General features: G+C 37.0%; 1 protein-coding gene and 1 long non-coding RNA gene across 3 annotated transcripts in view; one reads left to right on the top strand and one right to left on the bottom strand.

Annotated features, from left to right (window-relative positions):
* Positions 1–16,460, bottom strand: part of kif26ba (kinesin family member 26Ba) — a 211,619-nt gene that overhangs the window by 66,827 nt on the left and 128,332 nt on the right. Inside the window, exon 1 of one of the 2 annotated variants that reach the window (XM_087289704.1) lies at positions 6,794–7,482. The exons of the other annotated variant lie outside the window; for it this stretch is intronic. Within the exon in view, the coding sequence (XP_087145830.1) occupies positions 6,794–6,804 (11 nt within the window). The 5' untranslated portion in view covers positions 6,805–7,482. Of the gene's footprint in view, positions 1–6,793; positions 7,483–16,460 lie in introns of those variants that run through there. 2 annotated transcript variants of the gene reach the window in all.
* On the top strand, positions 11,086–14,945 carry LOC137488075 (uncharacterized). Its single transcript, XR_015512952.1, has 6 exons — positions 11,086–11,408; positions 12,052–12,195; positions 12,913–13,029; positions 13,121–13,162; positions 13,485–13,571; positions 13,956–14,945. It is a non-coding gene; the product is annotated as an uncharacterized LOC137488075 (long non-coding RNA).

Below are 16,460 nucleotides of genomic sequence, written 5' to 3'. Positions count from 1 at the left end.
GTCGCTTAGCTTCTCAAGAGAACACCAGGCATTAATACCTCAAGACTGAACACACTAGCTAGCTGCACACAAACTAATGTCAAGACTTCACACTTAGCTGGTGATTGAGTATAAAGCTTGTTTGACATGCTGTCCCAGGAGAGAGCCCTGAGCTTATAAGATCCTCTAGTCCGGGGCTCCCTCTCGTTTGCAAGGCAAGAGGGGAGTTTGAGCTTAGGTACATCTCGAGAACTCTCCTACTGTAGTAGCTAATGAACAGATAGTGATTATTCTTAAGAGATACCTACTTACTATGAACATGTCTATCGTGCCGATTTGGATTAGTCAATTAATTTAAGTTGCATGATTGAAACCGTGGAGGAAACCGGGGAACCCGGGGAAAACCCACTGTGAGAACAGGGAGAACATGCAAACTCTGCACAGAAATGTCGGCTGGCTTGGTAAGGACTAGAACCAGTGACGTTCTTGCTGTGAAGCAACAGTGCTAACCACTGGGCCACTGGGCCATCCATCTAGGAAAAAAGGAGGAGTAGGGGTAGAAGGGGGGATTCTTCTAGACAAATATGGCTGTGATATGGAACTAAGAGTATTTATAGTGGCTTAGGAATCGTCTGATTGGTGAATCATTAATCGAATAATGCAGGAACAGCCGCAAGCACTTATAAATAAACTTCACATAGGCAAAACACAGGTTACCACTCAATCTGGCTTGAGTGGTAGCACACAGCAGATGGCAGGAAAGTGGTGCCATCCACTGTACTGGAGGGTGCATAGAAACTGGACTCTGGTCTGTAAAAAGTCCGAAGAGCATCTCCTTGAGGTTAGGAGGAGAAATGCAACTTAAGAATGAATTCTTACAAGACCACATGGGAAAACTAGGTTGCTGTTGCAAGTGGTGTTAGTGAGGCCAGCAGGGAGCGCTCAACCTGGTCAGTGTAAGTCCTGATGCCCCTGTATAGTGAAGGTGACACTATACCGTCAGTGAGTGCCGTCTTTTGGATGAGATGTTAAACCGAGGTCCTGACTCTCTCAGGTCAATAAAAATCCCATAGCACTTCTTGTAAAGAGTAGGGGTGTAACCCTGGTGTCCTGGCCAAATTCCCTCCACAGCCCATACCCACCATGGCCTCCCAATCATCCCCATCCACTGAATTGGTTCCATCACTGTCTCTCCACTCCAGCAATAGCTTGTGTGTGGTGAGCGCTGACACTGTTGTCCTGTCCCCTGGCTGCCATCGCATCATCCAAGGGGATGCTGCACACTGGTGGTGTTGTGGAGAGACCTGCATCATGATTGTGAAGCGCTTTGGGTGTATGGCCATACACGATAAATGCGTTATATAAATACACATTATATTACAATTTAGTTAATTTTATTCGCCTATAGAGCATGTCTTTGGACTGTGGGGGAAACCTGAGCACCTGGAGGAAACCCACGCCAACATGAGGAGAAAATGTAAACTCCACACAGAAATGCCAAATGGCCCAGCCAGGACCTTCTTTAAGTAAAATATGTATTTTTTTAACTCTGAAAACAAAGTTGTCTAGAAAATGCTGTTTATTTTAGAAGTTTTAAGATATTTTGACTAGAAAAACAATAAAAAACAACAAAGTTAAAAGGTATTTTAGCAGTGTATGAGCAAACCTCAAGGATATGAAGTGTGCGGCTGTGTTTGAAACTTGTTTGTAACTCCCTAAGGCTTGTGACAAAGTGCATGGCTGTGCTCCAAGATGTGTGAAGTGCAAAGTGTGGTACTGTAATTATTGTGACACTCATTAAAGTCAGGAAAACAATTTCTTTTTAACGAACACACTGACCAAAACCTTAATGAGCTGGCAAGCAAAGTCTCGTAAAAAGTTTGACGCAAACTGTTGTCTCCAACATGTGCTTCTAATTTGAGTCCTCTCGTCCTTCATAAATAAACATTCATTGTTACCTGAGAAAGACCTGAGGAGGATAGATTGGAATGACTCTTGTTAAAAGCCAAAACATGTCAACAAGGGAAATTGTATGAAAATGAGGAGGACACTTTGCTTGAATTGGCTTGAACTGAACTCAGCTGAGATGTGGATGTGTTATTTTGCAGAGGCGTTAATGAGATTTCCTTAAATAGCTTCTTAGAGGAACACTCTAATTTAGAAAACAGACAACATCCCACCCACTTACAGAATCATCATCTCCACAGAAATACAGCATGCAGGCTCCTTAAGCCATCTTGAGCACTACTTTATATAAAACACAAAACAAAATGACTAAAGCATTAAATCTAAGTCACAATTATAACAACAATAAGCCGGACAATACACTGTCTAGATCAGGGGTCTCAAACTCAATTTACCTGGGGGCCGCAGGAGGCAAAGTCTGGGTGAGGCTGGGCCGCATAAGGGATTTCACAAAAAAGAAGTCCTCAAATGTCATTATTAACAGTTTTAATGATTTCTTCTGAACATGAAGTGTCCTGAACATTAATAGAACATTGAGTGAAGATTATGAACAGTTCTTCTGAACATGGCATCTTTTGCCTACTCCTTGCTGCCAGAGACTTGACAGCGCTGCTTCTCACAAATCTGAACCACATTTGGCTTTAGAGCGGAAGCAGTTGAGACCCTCAGTATGGCTTGAAGATGATCATCATTAAGTCTAGACCTGTACTTTGACTTATTGAAGTTCAAGGTGGAGAATAACTTCTCACACAAATATGTGCTCCCAAAAAGGCCAAGTCCTAGGGAAAAAAGTGGGGGAACTCACTCAAAACTTCTATTCCCTCACCTAAAAAAAGGCGTATATATGTATAAATAAAACACCCCCACCCCACTCCAGTCACATCAGTCTGTACCAGTCTGTATCTACCTATAATATATATAAGAAAGGGCTAGAAATTAACTTTTTTACTTGGTAGCACCGGTGCTCCCAACTTCAAATATTTAGGAGCACCAGAAAAAATTTAGGAGCACCCACCAAAACTGAATGAGCACCGCTCCAAGTTGCTTTTTAAAGGATTTATTGTATTTTAAAACAACATCAATAGGACTGACAAAAACCAGAAACAACTATCTAACTAATGCTGCGAAGACATTGATATTTGTGTGCAATAATTCCAAAATGAATGTCTAATAATTATAGAATATTAATGATGATGAAAATGACAATAATAGTAAAAATGAATTACATTTCTCATTATGATACTGCCTTGAATGTGCATGAATGTAGGTTATCTGCTATAAAAAGTCTGTTACTTTATGAAAAATAATTGTATAGTTTGCATCAAACAAAAATGAAGCATTGCAGTAAGAAATATTTATTTTGTACTGCTGTTTTTATATGCATGTCAATTTAATAAATAATATTTCTGCTACAAAACAAACAAAAGATTATAATAAATCATTCAATTCAATGATGAAAGCTGCAAAGCAGTCATCAGTATATAAAAATAATAATAATATACACCTCAAAAAAGAATAGACAAAAGAAAGAAAGTAAAGTCTCACTTCTATCACTCTTTAAAAGTTTTGGTTTCAGTTTGTGTCAATTTAAAGGTTCAGTCTTTTGTCTTTTCATGTTTGTGGAAAAGCTGGCGAGTCAGCCGACCCAATTTATGAGCAGGCAGCGCAAGATTCTTGCGAATACCACCGGCGTAATACCGCTGTTTGTTATGAGACGCAGTTTCAGTGTAAACTTAGTAAATGCGAGCTGCTTTGGCGATGATATGTACAGTAGTAGATTTGACTTTTAGCGGACATTTGCGCTGAACACGCAGTGAATGCGACGCATGGAGATTCGGGCGCCTTCTCCAAGAAGCGCGTACTCGATTGATCTCAGCTGGTGGATTATTATTGACCACGTGACGTGTCATGATCGCTCTCATCTGCACCTCAATTTTAGGTGGGGTTTGCAAACCTGTGTGCTTTAAGTTTTTACTCTTCAGCCGTTTGCATTTCCCGTGGTCATAAAAGCTCCTTCCCTGTCATCTGACAGCGGAATACCTTGAGTGATTGACAGCTAATATGAACCAATATAGCGGCAGGGAAGAGCGATTCAGCACGTTTTTACAAAAAATCAAAACAGGTCGCACTACAACCATTATCTGCAGTCGCACTAATGCGCCCAAATATATTATGAGGTCGCATAGATTAATTTTCGGGCGCATATGCGACCAAAATGGTCGCAATTTCGAGCCCTGTAAGACGCAGGCTGTAGCTAGGTAGCTAAGGTGGCAGGCAGGGGCGGGAACAGCTTACCTTGGTTCTGGCCGGCGCGAGTTCCCGTCACAGCGTCTAACAAAGGGGCGGGGTACGTGGTGACGCCACCGGCATCCCCGCCCCTTTGTTTAAATGGCGGGCGGGGAATGCCAGTGACCGCTGTGTACAGATAGAATCAGCGGAGCGGAGCGGGGATCGCTCTCTCTCCCCGCTCCGCTGATTCTGTCAGTGTACAGCGGTCGGCGCGGGCCACAAAATATTGCACTGAGGGCCGCAAATGGCCCGCGGGCCGCGAGTTTGAGACCCCTGGTCTAGATGTTGGAGGTCATCTTGTTGTCAGCATGGAGTTGCTAATGTTCTGGGTGGTTGCCAGGGCACTGCCTTGCATGCAGTTGGTCAGGTAATGCTATGTATGGCAATATTAGGGTGTTGCAAGGTCTTTGTTGAACAATTGCTATAAAGACTTCATGTTGTCTATATGTTAATATGGCATTGTTCTTTGTGAATGCTGCTAGGTGCATTTTCTATCCAGTTGCCTGCTGTCTTCTGGTTTTCAGTGTGTTGGCAGGCTGTTGCCAGAATGTTGTCAAACTATTGCTAAGGCTTCTTTGTTGTCAGGATGTTGTCATAGAGTTGTTAAAGTTTTCTGGACATCGCCATGTTGCTATGTGGTTGCCAGGGTGTCCTAGGTGGTTGCCAGGGCACTATCAAACATTTGCGAAGGTCATCTGGTTGTCAGATCATTGCTATAGATTTTCTAAAGTCTTATAATTATTGGTCTGTTGCTATGCCATTGTCAAGGCACTGCCATTGACGTTGTCATACAGTTGTTAAAGTTTTCTAGTCATCGCCATGTTACTATGGGGTTGCTAGGGTGTTTTAGGTGGTTGCTAGGGCACTATCAAATAGTTGCTAAGGTCTTCTGGTTGTCAGAGCATTGACAAACAGTTTCCAAAGAGCCCTCACCACACATCAACTATAGGTGAAGAGACAGTGATAGCCAATTTGGTGGATGGGGATGATTGGGAGGCCATGATGGGTATGGGCCGATGGAGGGAATTGGCCAGGACACCAGGGTTACACCCCTACTCTTTACAAAAAGTGCCATGGGATTTTTGATGATCGCAGAGAGTCAAGACCTCAGTTTAAAGTCTCATCCAAAAGACAGTGCTCGCTGTCTGGCTCCACTAACACCACTTAAAACAGCAACATGGTTTTCCCATGTGGTCATCCATTCAGGTACTAACCAGGCTCAGCCCTGCTTAGCTTCAGTAAGTAACGACATCTTGGGCTGCAGAGTGTGGTGATATAAACATTAACCATGGACTAAACAGTGTAAATTTAACTGAAGTCTATATAAACCAAAGTATCTCAGAGTACAGTTCAAATCTGTGTGAACTCAAAGTTGCCAAGACTTTCATTTCACTATGTTGATGTACTTCCAACTGAATCAGACAACCCAGGCTCATTCTGATTATGTACCCCTATATAAATTTCTGGAGAGTGTCAAATACATCCCTGGAGCTACGTTTTTTTTTTTTTTTTGCAGATTTTGTTTTCGCGAATCCACCAGAGGCCACTGTGTACGCTTTTCGAGATCTCAAATTTCTCCCACGAGTGCCATTCGCACCTGCTATTCTCATGTAAATCCACCAGAGGCCGCTGTTGACTGACTGACAGATCGACTGATCCACCCTCCTCCTTCCCTAAACCCAACCGATAGTGTTTTAAATTGCACCAATTGACCAGCGCCCACCCACTTCCCCAAACCCAACCGACAGTGTTTTCAAAAGCAATCCAGAAAAAGAAAAGCCCTCACAAACACCAGATTTTTACCACATTTTCATCCTGCTATTACTTGTTTATTAATTATTTTTTTGGCTTTTGTTTTTGTCTTACCTGCTTTCTGAAACAGTTCTTCACCGGCCCCACGTAATTACGGTCAATTTCACTCTGCATCTCAAGTCTGCCGGTTATATGTCGATCTACCAGAAAAACTGATAACAGTGGAAAAGCCGTCCATATGGGAGTTAGTGGTCAGCTAGTAAGCGAGAAAAGGAACGGCGCCATATAACCCTGTAGCGTTCGTTTTAAAAAGACAACATGCAGCTATACGTTCCTCTGGATACATAATTCACGATCTCCACAGATGTATATAGGGCTTTCTTTTTGCACATCATTCCCTCATAGCAAACTAGCGGTAAAGGGCATGGTTAAGAATTTTGTAGTTGAACGGATGACAACATAAGGATCGCCGCTTCAACACAGAAACAAATGTTCAAATTTTGATTGAAGATTTCCAAAACTAAAGAAAACAAATCTGTGGATTAACTAGCACTGATTAATTTTACACCTAAAAAATAACAATGTGGGCTAGCAAAACAAACAATGTACATTTAGATTTCATACAGACTTAACTATAAGCAATTCCAAGCCTAAAATGACATTTACCACAGAGGGAATTGAACACACTGCAAGTATAGTGACAAAATGTTGGCTGATTTGAAGACTAACGCTTGTCTTAGCAAACACCTCTTGTAAAATATTTCTGTCCACTGAAGCTAGTAGAAAAAAAAGATTACTCGCTCCTCACCTGTCCATCATATAGGGGGCCAGAGGACCCTAAAGTGCCCAGTTCTGTCTTCCTCTTACTCAAGCGTCCGCCAGATTGAGCGTGGAGTTTGACAGCTCATCATGGATCCATTAGTTCTCCGTGTTGTGCTATTTGCGGACGAGCAGCACTTCTCTAATGTATCCGCAGCAGATCCAAGCGTCAGCGAGCGGATAGTTTAATCCCCACACCTGAGCACTCCTGACTGCCTACGCTCCGTTTCTCCAATCTCATCTCTCTATCTCTCTTTTTCATTGTCCTCTCTCTCACACACACACTTCTACCAATGCTTTTTCAGTTTCGCTTCTCCGTGTCTCTGTTTGGCTCCTTCCTCCGATTACATTGTCCAGGAAAGAAAGTCCACACAGAAGATGAGGCAGAAACTATTGAGAAGATCCAAATGGGAAACACATAGAGAAACAACATCACGGTGCCGTCTCTCATCTCCTGTGCTCAGCTGTAAATGTCTAAGAGTCTAGTTCTCTCTCTCTCTCTCTCTCTCTCTCTCTCTCTCTCTCTCTCTCTCTCTCTCTCCTCTCTTCCTTTTCTCTCTTGCTCTTTCTCACTCTCTCCATCTGTATCAAACCTCACACTTCTCCAAGGATTTCTTTTCAGCACCACAGGCTGCGGTAAAAAGTTGGACCCAGAGCTGTGGCACCTCTGCACACACACTATATATATATATGCTTCTGATGAATATCAAACAGCAAAATAAATGACAGCAGAATATACAGTTCGTGCATTTTATTGAGTCATTTATACATCATTATTGTTATTATTGTTGCTATTATTATTATTATTATTATTATTATTATCATTATTATTATTATTATTATTATTATTATTATTATTATTATTGTTAGTATTATTGTTAGGATTAAGTTTTTTGTTGTTGTTGTTATTATTATCGTTATATTTTTGTGTTATTATCATTGTTATTATTACAATTATCTATGCTATTATTATTAATATTAATTATTATTACTATTATTATTATTGTTATTATTATTATTATTATTATTATTATTATTATTATTATAATTATTATTATTATTATTATTATTATTTATCCATTCATTCATTTTCGGCTTAGCCCTTTTATTGTTCAGGGGTCACCACAGCAGAATTTACGGCCAACTTATCCAGCATATGCTTAACGCAGTGGATGCCCTTCCAGCCACAACCCATCACTCGGAAACACCCATAAACTCTAATTCACACAAATACACTACAGACAATTTAGATTACCCAATTCACCTATCGCGCATGTCTTTGCACTGTGGGGAAAACCGGAGCACCTGGGGGAAACCCACGCGAACGCGGGGAGAACATGCAAACTCCACACGGAAATGCCCACTGACCCAGCCAAGGCTCGAACCAGCGACCTTCTTGCTTGCATTTGGTACAGGTGAATTAGGTAAGCTAAAATTGTCTGTAGTGTATGAGAGTGTATGGGTGTTTCCCAGCATCCGCTGTGTAAAACCTTTGCTGGATAAGTTAGCGGTTCATTCCGCTGTGGCGACCCCAGATTAATAAAGGTACTAAGCCAAAAAGACAATAAATTAATGAATGAAGGTTTTATCGTTAGTATTATTATTATTATTATTATTATAAAACAATCAAGTAATAAATCAGCCAGCCAAACCATATAAGAATCTATTTTTATTATTTTTTTTATTAACCTTCATAGATCGCTAAAGAATATTCACATTTACATGGACTACAATCCTGCCTCCTTACGGACTACAAATGCTTTTTCTGCTGTCTGCCTGTACTGACCATTCGTCTGCTTAATAATCAAGACTCTGGATTGCCCGTTTACATTTGTTTGCTCCTGTGTTGACTGTTGCTTGCCTGACCATTCGGTTGAATAAAACCTGCATTTGGATCCGCACTCTGTTGCCAGCATCCACTTCACATTACTATTTTATTTTATCAGAAACAATATCAATACAGTGCATTATTATTAAGTAAAGATAAAGATTTAAGATTCTATAATTACATAAATGTAAAGTAACAAGTAATTTTGCAACTAAATTTTAGCACTCACTGTTCAGTAAACCTGAACCATTAAACTGAAACGAAGCTGAATAAATTATTTTACATTGTGTTTATTTTATAATTATTTATTTTTATTTACCATTTCTTTAAAAGCGTTATTTTTTTAAAATATTTATTTTTAGCACTACATGCTGCGGTAGAGTTGGACACAGAGATATTGCAGCTCTACACACACTCTATATATACTTCTGCAGAAAATCACACAGCAAACTAAATGACAGCAGAATATATGTCCAATGTTCTGAGGGGGGGATTTATTATACAGGCTGAATCTGACTGCAGTGTCTTCTGGGAAATGTTGGGACAGGAACATATGTTAAGAGGAAAAATGGGAACCGAAGATGTGCGCACAGCAAAAAAAAAAAAAAAAAAAAAAAGAGGGAAGGAAAGTATAGGGGAGAAGAGACAAAAAGGGCAGCAACATTGAGTCATTGAAGAATTTTTAGTTCAATTTCCAGCAGCTGTCTGAGTAACTGTCCTCATTAACACTGTGTTATTAATTAAGATTAAGTTTGTTCATGGAATACATCAGTACACAGATTGCATTGAGTTACCATCAGTTAACAGACTGAAGAAATAAATTAATATTTAATTAACAACAAGAACGGGTATTCATTAAATAAATAAATAAATTAATTAATTAATTAATTAATAAATAAATAAATAAATAAATATTATAAAAAAAACAAGTTAGCAAATAAATCAACAAGACAATCCAAATAACAATCAAATATTTAATTTTTTTTACAATATTTACAATTGTCATTATTAGTAATTAACAATTACGATTATTATTATTATTATTATTATTATTATTATTTATGAGTACAGATTTAGTACATAATATACTATAATAACATTATTTTAATTAAGCACAGATTTCTTGCCTAAAAATAATAGAATAGAACAGAATAGAAAAGAATAGAATAGAATAGAATAGAATAGAATAGAATAGAATAGAATAGAATAGAATAGAATAGAATAGAATAGAATATATTGATAATGGGCGAGGCAGTGGCGCAATAGGTAGTGCTGTCGCCTCACAGCAAGAAGGTCGCTGGGTCGCTGGTTCGAACTTCGGCTCAGTTGGCGTTTCTGTGTGGAGTTTGCATTTTCTCCCTGCCTTTGCGTGTGTTTCCTCTGGGTGCTTTGGCTTCCCCCACAGTCCAAAGACATGCGGTACAGGTGAATTGGGTAGGCTAAATTGTCCGTAACATGTGAATGTGTGTGTGGATGTTTCCCAGAGATGGGTTGCGGCTGGAAGGGCATCCGCTGTGTAAAAACTTGCTGGATAGGTTAGCGGTTCATTCCGCTGTGGCGACCCCGGATTAATAAAGGGACTAAGCCAACAAGAAAATGAATGAATATATTGATAATATAATAATTTTATAATATAATATAATATAATATAATATAATATAATAAAATATAATATAATATAATATAATATAATATAATATAATATAATATAATATAATATAATATATTGATAATATAATATAATATAATATAATATAATATAATATAATATAATATAATATAATATAATATAATATAATATAATATAATATAATAATAATGTAATATATTGATAATATATAATATAATATAATATAATAATGTAATATATTGATAATATAATATAATATAATATAATATAATATAATATAATATAATATAATACAATATAATATAATATAATATAATATAATATAATATAATATAATATAATATAATATAATAATGTAGTATATTGATAATATATAATAAATATAATATAATATAATATAATATAATATAATATAATAATGTAATATATTGATAATATAATATAATATAATATAATATAATATAATATAATATAATACAATACAATATAATATAATATAATATAATATAATATAATATAATATAATATAATATAATATAATAATAATGATGATGATGATGATAAGTACATTTGTAATTACAATTCAAAACTTGTGTTCAGTAAGCCTAACATTAAACTTATGTGAATCAGTAAATGATGACAGAGTACTGTATTGTGAACTGTTTCATTAAAACATGTGACACAGCACTAAGAAGTCTCAAAACAATATTACAGAAAAAACACTGATATCATTTTTATTGAAGAGAGAAAAAAAAGCACAAAAGATTATGTTGTGTTTATATTAACGCTATAAGTGAGTAACTCACAGGGTCAGACTCAGACCTACACTGTTAGACATTTCTGTAAATTACACAGTTATTTACTGTATTTCACCCAGTGTAATACTGCAAATTCCTTTTACGGTAAATAACTGTATTTACCGTTGCATTATGGGAATTTAGTGTGACGTCGAACAACATATACAGCGATGTACTGTATTTGTAAAAATTCGTGTATTATACTGTATTTTCCACAACTGCTTCAACGCCACCTTGCGGCGATTCGACTACTCTGCACCACATTTTGCCTGAGGACCCTGGAGCAATTCTGGAGGACAATTTATTAGTGTGCCTGAAGAACATACTGGATTTAACAAACTTTACTCTGGTAAGCTGAGGCAGTGTTTCATTTTACAGAATGTTTTGTGGACGAGAATAGAACAAAGTAAAGTATAAAGTTGGCTATTATTATTTTCTCTGGCTTGGCGTTATTTCGCCCATTTGAGAAATATATCATCTATTAAGATGTTACCTTTATTTAATTTATTACATTAACACTACTATTACTTTAAATAAGACTGTTTATGACTATTAGCCATTGTTCTCGTCATATCCCTGCTGAAAAATCCAGCTTAAACCAGCCAAGGCTGGTTGGCTGGTTTTAGCTGGTCAACCAGGCTGGTTTTAGAGGGGTTTTGGCCATTTCCAGGCTGGTTTCCAGCCATTTCCAGCCTGGTCTTAGCTGGTTAGGCTGGGAGATGACCAGCTAAAACCAGCTTGACCAGCCTAGCAGGCTGGGAGCCCAGCCAAAACCAGCTATGTCCAGCTTAAACCAGGCTGGTCAAGCTGGTTTTAGCTGGTCATTTTCCAGCCTGACCAGCTAAGACCAGGCTGGAAATGGCTGGAAACCAGCCTGGAAGTGGCCAAAACCCCTCTAAAACCAGCCTGGTTGACCAGCTAAAACCAGCCAACCAGCCAAGGCTGGTTTAAGCTGGATTTTTTAGCAGGGATCTTTTTATTTATTTACATAGGAACCGGTGTTGCAGCGGGTTTTGGTTTAGGAGGGAACCAGAGGTATGCAGACAGTTTTGGAGGACACTTAACACGAGACAACGGTCCGGCAGAGAGTGTTTTCCCCCAGAAGAATATGAATGGAAGACCAACAAATAATCCAGGTAAAAGCGCGTCTGTCTGTGCTGACAACACTCGACATTGATTTGAGCACCTCTATTAGCATTTGTTTGCTCGGCAACATTGGCTGAAGCGATCTTAAAATGGTAATGTTAACTGTTAGCTAAACTGAGCTAAGTTTATACTGAATTGGACTCAAACTCATTTTAACGTGCAACGTTTAACTTATATTGATTTATACTATATATATTAGATGTTGTGAACTTATTTTTCTCTGGTTTAGAGTAACTTATAACGTTAGCTTGAGAAAATAACATCGCGACGTAACCTATAAGAACGTTAACGTAAATCTATAACGTTACAATATGCATAGAGGTAAAGTTGGTTTTATATTCGCCCATTCGTTCATTTAGAAGACTCTATACTGTTTACCATGTTACTTTGAATATTCGATCAGAATTAGCATGCCAGTATGACTTGAAATCAACATTAACACTGTTTATTTGACCGTGAGCATGTTGTACTTTGATAGTCATTAGCTGCTAAAATGATTTCACTATTTAGAGTTTGCAAATAATACTTTTATGAAATTAAATTATTAAGGAGGAAGTCTGAATCTGCTAATATAAAACCAATTTTACCTCTATGCATTATGCTAATAACCACCTTTTTGCTATTTATTGTTTGCTAATTATTTTTTTATCACAACTCTTGACATTTGGTTTAACATAATTGTTACCATTATATTTTTTTCTGTTTAGATATGGCACTGGCACAGCAACAGGTTTTGTCTGAAGAAACAAACAGCATTTCAGAGGAACATCTTGATCAGCACAGCCTTATGCTTAAAAAATAAGCAAGACCAGTAAGCAACCAAGGTAAACAAATAAAAAAAAGTTGTGTGGAGGTTGTGGATTGTAGCATGGTATTCTTATCTGTATTTTTGGCTTTTTTATGGTCTCAATATAGAATACTGGGAGCCTGCCTGTGCAAACTGGACCTCATACAACAGTAAGTACTGTACATCTATTTGTTTCTCAATATATTAACGTTACTTTTAATACAAAATGTGTCACATGTTTAGTTGCTAGCTAAATAAAAAAATCGTTTTCCCTTTTTTATTAAACCATTTAGTAGTTTTTTTTTTTCATCTTTGTTTACAATATTTTTGAGCAGATTGAGGTCTGTCATGGGTCAGACATTTCAAAACACAATAATTAGTATTGGGATACATGCATTTGTCTATGTATTAAATGTCTTTTTCCCCATTTCATGTTGCCTAAATATTTTGAAATAAATAAAATAATACAATTTTTTGTATAAATAATTCCAGAGGATGAAACAAAATGCACAGCAACAACCAGAGTGAGCCAGAAGATAGCAGGAGAAGTAGTGAAGAGAATGACAACCATGAACAACAGTGAGTTATCCTTCTTTCACCAGCTAACTGAGAACTTGGATTAGGTGAGACACTCTCAATAGTTTTATCAGTATTCAGTCAGTTTTAGTTTATTAGGAATACATAAAACAAATAGTCTAATCTGTCCTGCAGTGAATCAACCCATCACAAATGCTACAATGTTTTTGCAAAACCTTGTTAGGGAAAAAAATAAACAGGACATTCTGGTTAGTTATCTTTTAAACATGGTAGTGAGCAGGTTATGAGCAGGAGCCAGTTGCTCAGTACCAGCTGAAAACTACCCCAACCTAGCTGCCATGCTTCAAAATAATTAACCAGTATATGATTTATTTTTTTTAAACAAGCTTCTTCTATGCTTATGTTAGTCTGTTTGTCCTTATCCAGAGTTCTTCATAATCCTGGACTGGGCCAAATCCTGACCAGATGCTGTGGTGGTCATGGAGGAGTGAATCCTAAAAGACACACGTGATCAATGAGTTTCCGCATTGATCCAATGGGCCAGCCTGACCACCCGCTGGTGAACTTTCAAGCCTCTGGTGCCTAGACTGCGGCCTTGCACAAGTTTGGCTAGAGGAGAACTGGTCGTGCCCAACTGAGCCTGGTATCTCTCAAGGGATTTTATTCTACACTTTCGTCAGTTGGTGAAGTTTGTTCCATGCCACTGGATCACTTGGCTACAATTGGTGGATCGGTGGATTTGCTCTTCAGTGTTTGGACTTTCAGCAGTGACATTTACTGCTTCAATTCTGAAAACTGGACTGAAGCAGCTTCAATTTATAAGAACTTCTATGTTAAGCTGCTTTGACATCATTGATCTACATTGTAAAAGTGCAATAGAAATAAAGATGAATTGCATTTGAACATGTGAATTTAGACCTTGTTGAGCATTTGACACCAGAACTAGTAATATTTTAAAGTTGGGTTGTTTCTGAGTCGGCTAATAGTTACAAATATTTATTTTTCCAACAATATGCAATTCAGAAGTTTAAATTTTTATTGTACATGCATGTTCTAGTGCTTTGTTTGATTTATTTATTTTTAATGTGTTGATTTTATTGCTTAATGTAATTTTCACACATTTTTCTTAAATGCTTTAAGCATTATTAATGTTTTAAAGAATGGAATATTTTGTAATTGTGTCTGGTTTAATGTCTGTAGTACTTAGTACAATTGTTTTGTTTTTTTTTCTCAACAATATGCAGGTCAGACACTTAAATTAGTTTTGTACATGTATGTTAATGTGCTTTGTCATTTTCAATGTTTTTTTTCTTAAAATAAAATATTTTGAATGATTGAAATGTAATGTTTTTACATATTTTTAAGCTTGTTTAAGGCATCTCCAATGTTTTAAATAAAGAGTGTTTATTTTGTTAATATTTTGTAATTGTGTCTTTTTTAGGTCTATAGTATTAAAATAATATTAATAAAATTATATTATAAAATATTTAGGACAAAATAAAAGGTTTACAGTAGCTAACTGTTAATTTAGGTTTTTACAGTAGTTAACCATTTTCAGACACTACGGTAACATGCTGTAAACGGATTTACAGTTGTATACTGTAAATCTAAAATACAGTAACTTACTGGCAACAGTGTTGCCAGTAAGTTACTGTAAAAACCCTTTGAAATGTCTAACAGTGTACCCGACAGCCTAATAATGTCATTCTGAACACCAGAAACTCCAGCTGAACTCCACCATTGTCCTTGAAACAACCTTGAGCGAGCACCCAGAACATCCTCAGACATTTCTGGGTGACACCATTTCACTCCTGCGGCGCTGGGAGAAATGAAAGCCTGAGGCCGATTGAGCCTGCAGTCGATGCTTTGTGTCAGGAGGGCTGTCGTCTAATTTCCCTGTCACTCTTCATACATTCTGCGGCGCTCAGTTTCAGCCCAAAACAGAAAGCAAGAGGCAGGCCTTGACACTTCCACTGCTGTACCACACACACACAATAGAGGTTTACTACCAACACAGGCTCATTGGAAATACAGGCATTTTTGGGAAACTACATTTACAGAGTTACATTTTGGAAATACAGTTGAAACCAGAAATTTACATACACTCTAAAAAAAAGAACACAACCATTGTTTTTAAAAGGTAAATCATACTAATTGTTTACTATTTTAGATCCATTAGGATTGCCTAAATCATATACATTTGCTAAATGCCAGAATAATGAGAGAAAACCTGTAACCATCGACCTCCATAGTATTTGTTTGTCCTACTATGTAAGTCCGTGGTTACATGTATGGGAAAACGTATATAGCTGAATCACAGATTCGCAGAAATGTACACAGCACCCTCTAGAGGATTTGTCAACAAAAGCTGCAAGCAAATGTCACCGGAGCAACCTATTTCAAAATTTGCAACAATATAACTTTCATGTATTTCCATTGAGGCTGGGTCGCTTACTACACTGATGTCTCTGTCACACTTCCCTTTAATTGCTCAGCAATCTTCACATATGCTGCAGATTAAAGCAGATTTACTTGCATAATGAGAGGAAGGGAGCATGACAGATAAGCAGTTCAGACGTAGAGATATGGTATATATCTGCTTCATATATGCTGTATTATTGTGCTAATGAGCTATATTAGATCAAACTATTTGAATTACTTCTGTATTTTGCATACAGCTTGAATACTACAGTATATACAGTAGTTTATTTTACATGTGCTAAACTGTAAAAAAAATAGCTCTATTTTGTATAATATAAACATATAAATTGAAAATATCTGTGGTTTTGGAAGTTTTGACAGGTATTAAAATACTACTACTACTAATGCTACTACTACCACTACTACTAATAATAATAACAAGATTAATAATAATATTTTTTTTATTAAAATTATAATAATAATAATAATTATCATTATTATTATTATTAT

The sequence above is a fragment of the Danio rerio genome, chromosome 17 (assembly GCF_052040795.2).
Source record: "Danio rerio strain M-AB ecotype USA chromosome 17, GRCz13ab, whole genome shotgun sequence".
NCBI lineage: Eukaryota > Metazoa > Chordata > Actinopteri > Cypriniformes > Danionidae > Danio > Danio rerio.
Note: the sequence above shows the minus strand (reverse complement) of the source record. Positions and strands in the feature narration are given on the sequence as shown.